Genomic DNA, 14,488 nt, shown 5'->3' with positions numbered 1-14,488 from the left:
GCCTCCCCGCACTCACTGTAAAGCTAATATTTGTATAACTCTTTATGTAACTATCAGAATTGCGATAATTGTCAATGTTTGAACCAGCCCTTAAGTCTATTGTGTAAATAAATCGAAGGAAAATACCTCTTAATTGTTTTATTGCTTCAGTGGTCCTTAATAAATATTTTGAAGCAATTAGGTGTTCAAGTATGCCTCTCTTAAATGTGGATAGTTTGGCAACAAAGTTTACCCTTTCCACCAGTGTGAAAACCCAGAATTAAAATAAATGATAATGATTCTCATGCGCGAAGTAAAAGCAATAAGAAAAGACCAAAAACTTTCAAGGGGAAATTTGTAATTTAAAAAAAGAAAGTTTAGAGCTAAAGTATAAAGTAAATTATTTGAAGAACAAGATTGAGAAAATGGATCAGAAAAACAAATCAGAAAACAGAATGTTATAATATAAAGGCTAGTACTTAAAAAAGATGAAGAAATTGAAGACGCTACAAAATTCATAGAAGATAAACTGAATATGAAAATAAGAACAAATGACGTTCAGAAAATCAAGATCATAAACGGAAAACCAATAATAGCAATAGTGAAAATAGACACATTCAAGGATAAACAGCTTATTATAAAAAATAAAAATAAATTCAGAGGAACGCAATATTGGACAATGGAATGTTAGAGGAACCCAGACCCCAGAGAAGTACGATATAGATATTGCATCTATCCAAGAAACCAAACAAAAGGGAATTTTCTGCACAGAGATTAAGAACTACATATTCTTCAACAGTGGAAACATTGAAAGACAATTAGGATTAGGGTTTTTTAATTAAAGCCAATAACAAACAGATTATGTCAGTTAATAATGAGGGGAAAGTACAGAAAAACATTTATAAATGTACATGCCCCAACAGAAGAAAAGGATAAGAATATTTAAGACTACTGTTATTAACAACTCGAAAAACTGTTTCACGAAATACCATCGTATGATATGAAATTAATTGTAAGAAATTTTAACACAAAAGCTGGTAGGAAGTATGCTTACAGACAAATAACCGCGAAGGGATTAAACACAGAAACAGCAATTTAAATGGCAGAAGATTGATTGAATTTGCTTTTAAAAATAATATGCGTACTGTAACCACATATTTTGACCATAAGGAGATTCATAAAGATACTTGGATGTCACCAGATGGTCAAAAAATTAATCAGACAGACCATATATTAATTAAAGCGAAACATATGAAGGCCGTTAAAGGCAGTAGAAGTTATAGAGGAGCGGATGCAAATTCAGATCACTTTCTGGTAAAAGTAAAAAATGGAACCTGCTGTTACCGCTATGACCACGGAATCTCGTGGAATTTTCTTCTTTGGCGCTCCGGGAGGGACAGCAAAAATATTACTAGTTTTATTGTTATTTCCAATGATCATATCGTAGTTAGCTTAGCATTTGCTTTATCTGTAATATAACTTTATTAGAAGGAGGACAGACCATCAAACCATCTGCTAGTACAGACACGGTTTAGATGCAAAATCAGTCGACAGGTAAAAGAAAAATATCCAAAACAAGAAAAACTAAACTTAGATAACCTAAAAATCTCTAAGGTACAAGAAAGATTTGAGAGAACAGTGGATGAAAAATTACTAGAAGAAAACAGAGCAGACTCTACAATAGAAAACCAATGGAACGCCATAAGCGGTATCATACTCAACACAGCGAAAGAAGTCCTAGGAACAAAAACACAACGGCGAGAAGAAACATGATTCGATGAAGAATGCCAACAAGCTATACAGGAAAGAAATGAAACACAAAAAAATTACATACTTAGACGTACTAGAGAGAGAAAAACAGAGCTTGAGAACAAAAGACGAAGAGCAGATAAACTGTGCAGGCAGAAAAAGAGAAAGTACGAAAACCAACAGATGCTGAATATAGAGAGGGAGTTCAAGGAAAACGAAACACGTAGTGCATACCAATTTATTAAACATCTAAGACAGGGATACAAACCGAAGACTAGCCTCTGCAAAAATAAGAAGGCTAAAATCATTAGCGATATGGGCGAAATTAAGAGAATCTGGATGACATATTTGAAGGAATTACTAAACAAAGGGACACAACCACCATTACAACAACAGAAGCAGCAGCAGGCACGGCAGGAGGTATAACAACAAGAACTGAGGGAAGATGGAGAAGAAAATGAATTAACTAGACCCCCAACGCTAGAGGAGGTCCAAACGGCAATCCACATACAAAAAAGCCATAAAGCACCGGGAATAGATAAAATACCGGCAGAACTACTTAAGCAAGGAGGAAGGAATTTGACACAACAGATGTACCAGCTAATACGAGAGATATGGATAGAAGAAGAAATCCCCCAACAATGGAAGAAAAGTATAATCTGCCCTATTCATAAAAAAGGAGACAAACTGTGGTATCAGAATGATAGAGGCATCTCTTTACTTTGTTCGGGATACAAAATACTCACAAACATCATTAATCGAAGACTCCAACCTCTCACGGAACAAATCGTCGGGGAATATGATTTGTTTTCCAAGCAGGGTTTAGGCAAAATAGATCTACCATTGACCAACTATTTACAGTTAAACAAATATTAGCCAAAGCATGGGAATATGACATGGACGTTTACAATCTCTTTGTAGATTTTAAACAAGCCTATGATTCAATAGATAGAACAATTCTACCTAATATATTGGAAGTATATCAAAATTAACACGACTAGTGCAAATGACAATGACAGAAACAGAAGCACAGGTATGTATTCAGGGACAGATCACTGATGCGTTTACGATAACGCAAGGAGTGAAACAAGACGACGGACTGGCTCCAACGCTCTTTAATCTTGTTCTTGAATATGTAATTAGACGGTTGACGGTGAGCGGAAATAACATACTTACAAACAAATCTACCCAATTAGCAGCATACGCAGATGATATAAACATAATCAGCAGAACAGTGAATGCAGCAAAAGAAACCTACCTTGAGTTGAAATAGAGTGCAGAAGCAGTAGGGCTAGCAATAAATACAAATAAAACAAAACTACTCATACAAACCAGATCAAATAGACCGCCGCAACAACACTTTATTGACGATATAGAACATGTGAATAGATTCACATACCTAGGAATGGATCTGGTCGCAAGCAATGAAGAAGAGCCGGAAATAAATAGAAGGCTTATGCTGGCAAACCTATTTCGCGATGGGCCACATATTCAAATCGCGAGACGTACACCGGAAAACAAAACTCTGGGTCTATACAACAATAATCAGGCATATAGTAAGTTATGGTTGTGAAACATGGGTGGTGACACAGAAATTTGCCAATGCATTAGATGTGTTTGAAAGAAAAATATTACGTAGGATACTGGGCCCAATAAGTGAAAACAACAACTGGCGAATTAGGTATAATAGATAAATATACGAGCAATATAGCGAACCAACTCTAGCACAATACACTAAACTGCAGAGATTACGGTGGGCAGGGCACGTGGTCCGCATGCATGAGAATAGAATCCCCAGAAAATTACTAAATGCAAGAATGCAGGGAAAAAGACCTGTTGGAAGACCTAAAAAGAGATGGAAAGACGAAGTCGATGAGGATGCCAGGAACTGCCTAGGAACGCGTTCATGGAAAAGAACAACGGTAAATCGAAATGATTGGAGAAGCCTGTTGAAGGAGGCCAAGGCCCGATTTGGGCTGTAGTGCCATTGGATGGATGGAGAAGGAGGACAAATTGTACATTTTGCCTTTAAATGACCATTAAACATACAAATCAATGAAACATTAGATTGCAACATCGCCAAAAATAGGGCAATGATTTACAGGTATAAAAATTATTCATTCGGGATGAATGTACAGTGACCACAAGAGGTCATTACAGCCACTGGACATAGGACATAACTTTAAAAGATATTTGTGACAATTAAAAACATTTTTAATAGAACCAAAATGAGATATTGTCAGAATATTCCTTATTTATTAATTATTCCCAAATTAACTGCTGCGGATGAACTAAATGCATGACTAACATCATCCAATTTGTGGTGTTTCATAAAGACGCTCCAATTGATAAATAACATTTGAGTATTTTTGCAGCAAGATCAAAGTGCAATTGTGTTGTCGAAGCAGTTGTTAGATATTGAAAATGGCAAAGTTACTATTGACACCACGACAGGATTTACTTCATTACCCAGAGGTTTCTGTTAGTTAACAGATTCGAAAGAGGAGCTTATTTAATTTTGACATATTATTTAATTCTAAGGCGGTACGAAGTTCGCCTAGTAAGCTAGTTTTATAATATTGTAATACATACAATAATTTTAAAATAGAGCGCGCACTATGCTAAGAACCGATCTGACACTTATGCGTGTCGAGAGCATTGAATGGGCTAAGGTAGGCACCGAAATAGTAGTGCCATATCAAAAAATTTTCAATAAAAAGTTCTTAAAAGGAGAAGGAAAGATGAACCAATTTAACCAATTAGATAAGATATATAAGAAAATATTGGTGTAACTCAAGAAAGTTCTTCTTCTTAAAGTGACCTCTCCTCAATGGAGGTTGGCTACGACAATTGACAACTCTTCTATGTCTTTAGCTGTTCTTATTAGCTTTTTAAAATTTAGTCCTGTCTATTGTCGGATGTTTCTTAGCCACGATAATCTGTTCCTTCCTAGTTCCTATCTTTCGCACGATCTTTTCGTTTATTATTAGTTGAGGATATTGATACTTATTTCTCAGATTTTTTTTCATGATTTTTTTCTGGAGAAGGGTTGTTAAAACCATAAAGTAACAAAAACAAAGAGAATTCTTCTTCTTCTTCTTCGCGCGACTGGGATTACTCCTGTTTGTCTGCCTATTATTTTGTTTCAGTCGTTGTTGACTGTACATTATCTTTTCACCTTTTTGGCGGCCTTCCAACGGGTCTTCTGCTATAAGGCTTGTTGTTTTTACAGATGTTCGCTAATCTATCTGGTCCCATTCGGTTTACATGTTCGTTAAAGTTTTTTTTCTTGTTTTTATCCACCTCTTAATATTTTGAATTTTGCATTGTTCGCGTATACTTCTGTTGGTTTTTCTGTCTCTTAATGATATGCCCGCTATTAATCTTAATACTTTTATTTGGATATTGTTGATTTGTTGTTTGGTCTTTCTTGTATCGGTCCTTGTCTCCGCTGCATATGTTGGGATTAGTCTTACTGTTGTCTTGTATACTTTTATTTTGCTTTCCGTGGTCAGATATTTGTTTCTCCATATGGTTTCCCGGAGGCAACCACTTACTCTTGCCGCTATTTATGCTTGCCTTGTAGTCTGTGTTCTTATATCCCTGTCACTAGTGATCTCTACTCCTAGATAATTGAATTTCATTACTTGTTCTACAATTTTGCCGTCTATTTCTAGTTTGCATCTACGCGGCTCTTTACTGATCACCATACATTTAGATTTTTCTACGGATATTCTCATATTAAGATTGTAATTAAGCTGCCTTTGTAGGTTATCTTCGGTATCAGCAATTAATACTGCATCATCGGCATAGCATAGTATCGTGATTTTATGCGCTCCCATGTGGTATCCGTGTCGTTTTCTTACTTCGTGAATTATTTGATTCATCACCATATTGAATAACAATAGGCTGAGCGAGTCTCCTTGGCGGATTCCATCTTTTAGTTATATGCATTCTGTTTCCCCTGTTAGCATTATAACTCGGGTCTTGTTGTTCTTGTTAATTTCATTAATTGTCCTTATTATCTGATGGTCTATTTGTTCAGCTTGTAATAAAATTAAGATGTCATTTCGCTTCGCCCTGTCAAAAGCACTTTTTAAATCTACAAAGCACATCTATGCTGGTTTTCTATATTCAATAGACTTCTCTATTATTTGTCTGATAATAAAAATTGCGTCTATTGTGCTGCGGTTCTTCCGGAACCCTTGCTGTTCATCTGCCATGTTCGCTTTTTCCTCGATTTTATCTTTTGTGACTGCCGTTCACATTTTTATGTAGTATTTTACAATTTTAATGTAGTATTTATCAGACTAATGCCTCTATAATTTTCAGGATTAGAGAGAGATCCTTTCTACAAAGAGAATGATAATAATATTTTTAATATTTTGGATAGTTACGAAATAGTTTGTTTTTTTTTGTTCTATATCTATATAGCTTAAATAATTTTATGTTTTTGTAGCAAAAGATCTCAAACAAAGATAGTTAAATGATGTCTATGCAATAAATAAGTAAAACTATCTTAAACTATATGTAAATCTTAGACCCTACGATAGCGGAAAGAAGAAAGATAAACGCCACTGAAATGTTCTGTTGGAAAAGAATGTTACAAATACCGTGGACCGACCTCAGGACAAATATTTCAATTTTAAATGAGCTAAAAGTCAGCAAATGGCTACCTACCAAAGTCCACCTCTAACAATTAACTTTAAATATGTTATGAGAGCAGACACAGTTGGAAAGACTTATTGTTTAAGGAAAGGTAGAAGGCCGAAAATCACGAGGAAGATATCCAACAAGATGGATCGAATAAATTATATTAACATGCAAAAGCTTATGTATGAGTTAAAAGAAATGACCAGAGACAGAGATCTTTGGAGACGGGCAATACACGATATCACGATGACCAGTACACTCCCTTCGGGGGGTCAAGATTAAAGAGAGAAATCTTTAACAAAAACTTTTTGTTTAATGTTGAATATTAGTATTACATTTATTTTTTTAGATAGTACCTTGGGGTCTTACAAAAGTTTTAAAATATGTTAAAACCGAATATAATAACCCTACTATTCTAATAACTGAAATTGGTCTTTCTGATGACGGATCCACCTTAAAAGATGAACAAAGGATTAAAGCACTTACAGTAAGTAATCTTTATAATATTTATTTTAGTTTTTGTTACATTTACTTATTAAATTAAAGCTTCAGAATTATTTCAATATTGATACCTCTGCTTTTATCTAGGTCTATGGCTAAAGGTCTTTATAGGTCGTTGTGATGTCGTTGCTTTGTTATCTATTTATAAGCGTCTTTTCCGATACTCTTTTTTGGGATTCTCATTTCACGTGTTGCGAGGTATCTTCTTATTGTGCTAGTTTTTCGTCTCGTTTCACTGTAAGTCATGTCATTTTTGTAAGTCATGATAGACTTTACAGCTGTATATATGCTTAATTTGGTTTCTTAATTAAGATGTTTGTTTCTCCATATTGTATCCTTAAGTTATCCTGATGTTATTCTTGCTTTTGTTCTTTGTTGCCCTTTTCCTGGGTATTGTCAGTTGATAAATTGATTCCGAGGTATTTAAAATTTAGTACTTGTAGTCCAGTCATGCTAGACCAAAAAAGGCCTAACCTTGCATGGCGAGCTGTCTCCAATTTTATTATTCTAACTTTTATACGGTGGTCAATACTAGTGTGAATTTACAATCGAGACTAAGCCAATGTGTAACGATAAGACTATCAAAGAGAATTGAAGTACTATTGTAAAAATAATACCTCAATCAACCATGGGAGCTTATCGTCTATACCTTGCCTAGCTCAGTATCTCAAGGGTGAGTTCGTCTTGTCTTAAACTAGGGATTGAACCTGAGTTCTCAGGTGATAGCAAATAAGACAAATTTTAACCAAACATATTTATTTAAATGAATAAAAAAACAATAATTAACCCTGCAAAAGCTTAACAGTTAATAAGTGTTACTTATTGCTTCGATGGGCTGCTTGTGTGTTCTAGCTGTTGGGTCCTCCAATTAGAAGTTGTGGCTTCTGGAGAGAGAGCTGCAGTCACACGTGGCTGTATGTCCTAAGTTTTGGTGTCCAATAAACCAATAAATTCAACAACTCCAATTAAGTTTTGATGTGTCCAACAAACCCAATAAAATATCCAGTAAACCAATAAAGTTTTGATATCTCCAATAAACCCAAGATAATTTGTAGATTACAATAACCGTTTCGTTAGCAGCCATCTTGAATTTGAAAATGAAAAAGAAGAACCACTTTTGCTCCATATCTTTGCCATTTTTGGCTTAGCGACAGAGATGGTACACACTAAAATTATTACAAAAATGTGATTTCCTACATTTTACTTTTTACAAATTTTTTCGTACAGTTGATATTTTCCGTGTTAAAGGGGAAAATAGTGGAAGGGAAGGAAGCATAATTGTCGAATTATCTTTTTCATAATTAACTTTACGACATGAATGTACATAAACATAAAAGAAAGGAAATTATATTTTATACAATTTTGGTATCTTTCATTTTTTTACTAAAATTAATATTTGAAGTGATACGTATGGGGTAAAGTAGAAGAATGTGGGAAGATAGATGGATTGGTCGAAGGAAACTTTCATAGATGTGTAATATTAGACAATGGTATAATACCAGAGTAGAAGAGTTTTTCGCCCAACAGCCGATAGATAATGGTTTCTTCTTCTTCTAGTTCCATGACCTTCATCGATCGTTGGATATCATGTTGGCTACCATATTCGCTATCGTGACTTTATTAACAGCAGCTCTAAATAACGATGTAGTTGATTTTCCATACCAGGACTACCATTTTACCAGGACCACGATTACCTTGGACCTTTCCCTGAATGATCAGATGTAAAAGATCATATTATGATCATATTATGATTATAATGGTTTCAGGAAATTGTAAACATGATGATGTCCAACGTCTGAATACGGATACGGTACGCATCTAAACATTCCGTATATGTATTTGGTACCTAGGACTTTTCTATTGGTCCTTTACGGCACGCGGCCATGTTTCAACCAATAAGCGGCGAGGTGCGAAATTCATATACGGAATATTAAATCTTCGCAGGCCAAAAATGACGACTATTTAATAAAATCAGAAAAGGAGAGTGATTTTAAAATATTTGTTAACGTATTATTAAAAAAAAGTAATTTTCTTCGCCATTTTTAGTTGCATTTTTTTTTTATTTGCTGCGATGTTGGACGTTGGACGAAAGATTGTGGATTGTGACGCCTTTTAAACCTTTTCTTTTCTTAGGTTGAACTTTAGGTGGTTGTCCAAATGGTACTCTATTTGACCCTCTAGTAACTTTCTTCGACTGATTAAAGTTGATTACACTATTATATTGGCCTTGTATTCAAATAGCTTGCTGAGAAACTTCCTGCCACGTTTAAAAAACTTTCTCAAGCCGTTTTGGTTTTAATATGGGATAATCTTTCATGCAATAATTTTAACGTTGATGACTCAGTTCCAAATGTAACATTTTATCTTGTAGCGTATTAATAAAATCTGCGAAAGAAGATTTTTGTTGTTCAGCTGTTTCATTTTTGTTTAAAAGAATACCTTCTCTAACATTATTTTCATCACTGTTATCAATGCTGGTATTAATATAATGGTTCTGTAACACATTAACTAGAGGAGGATATTAGCGAGACGCAATTCGGGTTCCGAAATGGAATGGGTACTCGAGAAGGACTATTTGCCATCAACATATTGACTCGACGATGTCGGGATGTAAACGTTGATCAACACTTGTGCTTTGTTGACTACGAAAAAGCTTTCGATAAAGTAAGACATGAAAAACTAATATCAATACTTATGAACAAGCGCATTGACAGTAAAATCATAAATATAGTGTAAACATTATATTGAAACCAAAGTGCCATAGTTTAAATTGATGGGCAACACTTAGAAGAAATGAAGATCTGTAGAGGAGTTAGACAGGGATGTGTTTTATCGCCACTTTTGTTTAACTTATATTCTGAAGAAATTTTCCAAAGCACGCTCAATAATATCAAAGCGGGAGTTACCGTTAATGGAAAATTAATTAACAACTTGCGATATGCAGACGACACTGTGATCATAGCAACGAGTATAAAAGATCTACAACATCTTATCGAAAGCTTAAGTATGAATAGTGCTGAGATGGGAATTACTATAAACGCTAAAAAAACGAAGTACATGCTAATTATAAAAAGACCACAAAATATACATCACCTATTGACAATCAATGGTAACGTGATAGAACAAGTACAAAAATATCAGTACATGGGAACTTTGATCAATGAAACCAATGATAATACTGCAGAAATAAACAGGCGAATAGAGATTGCCAGATCAGCATTTATACGAATGAAGCCACTCCTAACCTGCAAAAATCAAAATTTGGAGATCAGACTACGTACCATTCGCTGTTATATATTTTCAATATTATTATATGGAGCTGAGACTTGGACATTAAAAAAATGCAATCTAAAAGAGAATCGAGGCTTTCGAACTCTGGTTACACCGCAGAGTATTAAAAATATCATGGACTGATAGAATTACAAATAAAGAAGTACTGGAGAGGGTTGGTAAAGAAACAGAACTAATCACCACTATACAAACTAGAAAACTGGAATACCTAGGCCACGTGATGAGGGGACCAAAATATGAAATTTTGAGACTCATACAGGGAAAGACTCAAGGAAGAAAATCTGTTGGTTGAAGGCAGAACCCATGGTTGAAGAATCAAGAATCTGCGTGATTCGTATCAATGCAGATCGATTGACTTATTTAGATCAGCAAGTTCAAAAGAGAGACGACACTCTAAGAAGAAGAACACGTTAACTGGATCTTGAAAGCCCAGTATAAAATGAATAACGTTGAACTTTTTCGCCAAAAGCTAATTTATCTACTTCGTATCAATATTCAGGACTAGCAACTGAGACGTTGCAAAGAAATATACTATATTAAAAAAGTGTATAGTCTCAGCTTAATCTTGCACCCAATCTTTCAATTTCGCAGCTGCAAAATCCTGTTGCTATATCGATTTCGTAAAGCACAGAATTATTTTGCTCACTAGGAACTTCATATAAATTTTGACATAATTTAATTATATCTTGATGTTGATAACAGTGATGAAAATATTGTTAGAGAAGATATTCTTTTAAACAAAAATGAAATAGCTAATAAGATAAAAATGTTACATTTGGAACTGATTAATCAACGTTAAAGTTATTGCACGAAAGGTTATCCCATATTAAAACCAAAACGGCTTGGGAGAGTTTTTTAAACATGGCAGGAAGTTCCTCGGCAAGGGGAATTGAATATAAGGCCAATATAAGAGTGCAACCAACTTCAATCAGTCGAAGAAAGTGGGAAGTTACTAGAGGGTCAAATAGATTACCATTTGGTTCAACCCTCTAAAAAAAGTTTAAAAGGCGTTACAATCTTTCGTCCAACATCGCAGCAAATCAAACAAATACAACAAAAAATGGCGAAGGACATTGAGTTTCGTATAAATATTACATTTTAAAAATTAAAAATTTTTTATTATTTATTTAAATATATTTTGTTTTATTACACTGATTTACTTTTTTTTTAATAATACTTTAACAACTGTTTTAAAATTACTCTCCTTTTCTGATTTTATTGAGAAGTCGTCTTTTTCGGTCTACTAACATTCCGTGTATGAATTTCGCACCAAACTAACATTCCATATACGTACTTGGCACCTCGCCGCCTATTGATTGAAACCATGATCTATAACTAACAGTTTGTTATAGTACCATGGATTGAAACATGGCCACGTGTCGCAAAGGACCAATGAATAGAAAAGTCCTTTCCACGTTAAGAAAATAACATTGCGGAGATAGGGCCATGTATTTCTTATGGACGATAGAAGCGCAGCGAGGCCACGATGAACACAAGCACGATTCAGGGTTGTATAATTTGTATTTTCGTTTTCACAGACATGAATTAAATAATTGTTTCTTGACGTTTTAACGTAATTGACCAGAAGTGTCCATTCGAAACAAGAGATGAAAAGTAGGGAAAATGATTTTAATTAAATAAATAGTATTTACAAAAGATAATTTTATTTTATCTTATTTTAATTATAGTAACGGTTTATTTGTTGTTCGGTAAGACTATCATATACCATGAATCATAGAAATCAGTAGAAAATATTGCTTAGTTAAATCATGCACTTTGCCGGCTATAAAAGATTTAAAAGCAAATAAACGGACCGCTTGGAATGCTTATATCTAATTACTAATTGCAACTTAAAATAATACGGTGAGCGTATGTCAGCGATTTAATGTCGTTCTCTGAGACTACATAATGATAATAAGGCTTTGTGGTTCTTCAGTTGTTATTCTGACTTTACAGTTAAATGTTAATTTAAAATGGAAATTCGAAAAATATATCGACAATCTAGTAAACCGCATGCCTGAGAGTTTTGGCAACACTGATCTCCATAAGCCTAATGTTATTTTCTTAACGTGAAACGCTCTATAGGTGCTAAGTACGTATACGGAATGTTTAGATGCATAAGAATTAGTTTTTTTCAATATCTCCGCCATTTTAAACTTTTTGACAAAATGGTACAGACTTAAATTGTTGTAATTGCGATTTCCTACAATTTCTTTTTTGCAAATTTTTTCGTGCGGTCGATATTTTCTGAGTCACGGGCGAAAATAGTGGAAGGAGAAGGGACGCACAATTATTGAATTGTCTCTTTTATTATTAACTTTACGGCATGAGTGCACATAAGCAAAAATAAAGAGGATTATATTTTACATAATGTTGATCTCCAGTTTTTTGCTAAAATCAATATTTGAGATCGTACATTCAAGACCTTGCAGTGATTGGTTTTATATTAATTGTTTTTTTTTTAATATGTTGGCCATTTTTAACTTAACGGAAAGTTTATAATAAACGAGATAATTCCGTAATTATGCTTCTTCTTTTCACTATTTTTTACCTTAACTCGGTAATTATCAAAAAAATGTGCAACAAAAAACTTGGGAAATCGCATTTGCATCAGTTTTATTTCTATTATAATTATAATTTTATTTTTATCGAAAAGTTGAAAATGGTAGAGGTATTATGTAAAACCTATTTTCCTTTAAAATCAAAACGACGGCTGATGAAACGGGGTAATTCAGTCCCGATTTTAAATTTACACTTCTATTGACCCCTAAAGGTTTTAATAGTTAAATTTAAGGTAGCTTGCCATTCAAGCTCAAACACTATCCCGACTGGACTACTGTTTTACTGCAGTAAATAAGATTCGCATGACTCAGAGGGTTATGGATCGCCAGATGTTGGGTGTATCTCTAAGAGACCAAATCCGAAACGAAGAAATAAGTCGTAGAACAAAAACAACTGACGCTATCGAAAAAATAGCGTCACTAAAATTTAATTGGGCAGGAGATGTCGCCAGATTATGGACAAAACCAATGGACGTATAAAACTTATTGTCGAGTGGAGACCAAGACAAGAAGCAATACGGAGCAGAGGACGCGTCCAGATGGACTAACAGCCTGAAGCGTTTTAGCAATAACTGGATCCAAGCCGCACAAAAGAGAGAGAGATAGAAACAACTGACGGAGACCTATGTTAAGCAGTGAATGCATACAGGTTGATAATGATAATAATAATAATAATGACTTGTTTTACTATTCTAATGATAAAATATCTAGTTTTACCATTTTTTAGTCGATTTTGTTTTCAGTCTCTGTTCCTCTAGTTTATTATTTTTAAATTTCTTGTTGTTGTGACGATATTTTCATATTACACTCCTTAGTTTGCTGATATAGAATGATGTAGCAATTATTGTAAATCATTTTCGTCATTCCCTTCTATCAGAACTGCGTCATCTGCGACACATTATTTTTATTGCTTTATCTTCCTTCTAATATCCACTTGTCATTTTTACTTGTTTTGTCTTAATCATTCTCCCCGTCTGATTCCATTTGTCATTTCCATGGGTTCTGTTGTTTTGCCTTAACCTTTACTTAAGTTTATTCTTTACGAATATATTTTTTGTTAGTTTTATGATATCGAATGGTACTTGTGTTATAAAGTAGCTGCATATCGTCTGATAGTCGCACACTGTCGAAAGCCTGTTTTAAGTCTGTAAAGCACATTATAGGCTGTTTGATGTATTCTATAAATTTCTTAATTGTTTGCCTAATTATACATGGTTATAAGATCCTCTGGATCTTTGTTGTTGATCTGATATAGAAAGTAATTTTGATTAAGTAACTTACTCGTCATTACTTCTGTTAGAAGTGTCAAAATGGAACTTAACAGGTTTATATACAGTGCTTTTCAGATAAAACTCTCCACCATAAATAACTTTTTAACTTCGAATTTTTAGGAAAAGCGCAAAAATACTTCAATTAATATTTGAAGGGGGAGACATTATGTCATATTTAAACTTACTAAGAAAGGCACTCTCTCACCCCCCATATCATCACTTAATTTTTTTAAATTAGTTCCATCTTTTTTTATTTGATATCTTGATTCTTTTTTTGTACTGATTTCAAAAATGTATAATACATTTGGCTTGAAGTGATTAATTTATGAGATAGACAATTTTTCTTTGTTTACACTTTGCAAGAAAGAATCAAAATTGTAGGTTTATGCTTGTGCGTGAATTTCACACACAGCATCCTCAAAGCTTAAATTTATGATGTGGTATCTTGGGGGATCACATTATTGAATCCCTATTTATCACTGG

General features: G+C 34.0%; 1 protein-coding gene across 1 annotated transcript in view; it reads left to right on the top strand.

Moving 5' to 3' along the window:
* The window catches only part of LOC140434444 (myrosinase 1-like), a 60,033-nt gene that overhangs the window by 30,076 nt on the left and 15,469 nt on the right, over positions 1-14,488 (top strand). Inside the window, exon 6 of the mRNA XM_072522707.1 lies at positions 6,731-6,868. Within this exon, the coding sequence (XP_072378808.1) occupies positions 6,731-6,868 (138 nt within the window). The remainder of the gene's footprint in view (positions 1-6,730; positions 6,869-14,488) is intronic.

This window comes from Diabrotica undecimpunctata, chromosome 2, assembly GCF_040954645.1.
Source record: "Diabrotica undecimpunctata isolate CICGRU chromosome 2, icDiaUnde3, whole genome shotgun sequence".
NCBI classification, from domain to species: Eukaryota; Metazoa; Arthropoda; class Insecta; order Coleoptera; family Chrysomelidae; genus Diabrotica; species Diabrotica undecimpunctata.
Note: the sequence above shows the minus strand (reverse complement) of the source record. Positions and strands in the feature narration are given on the sequence as shown.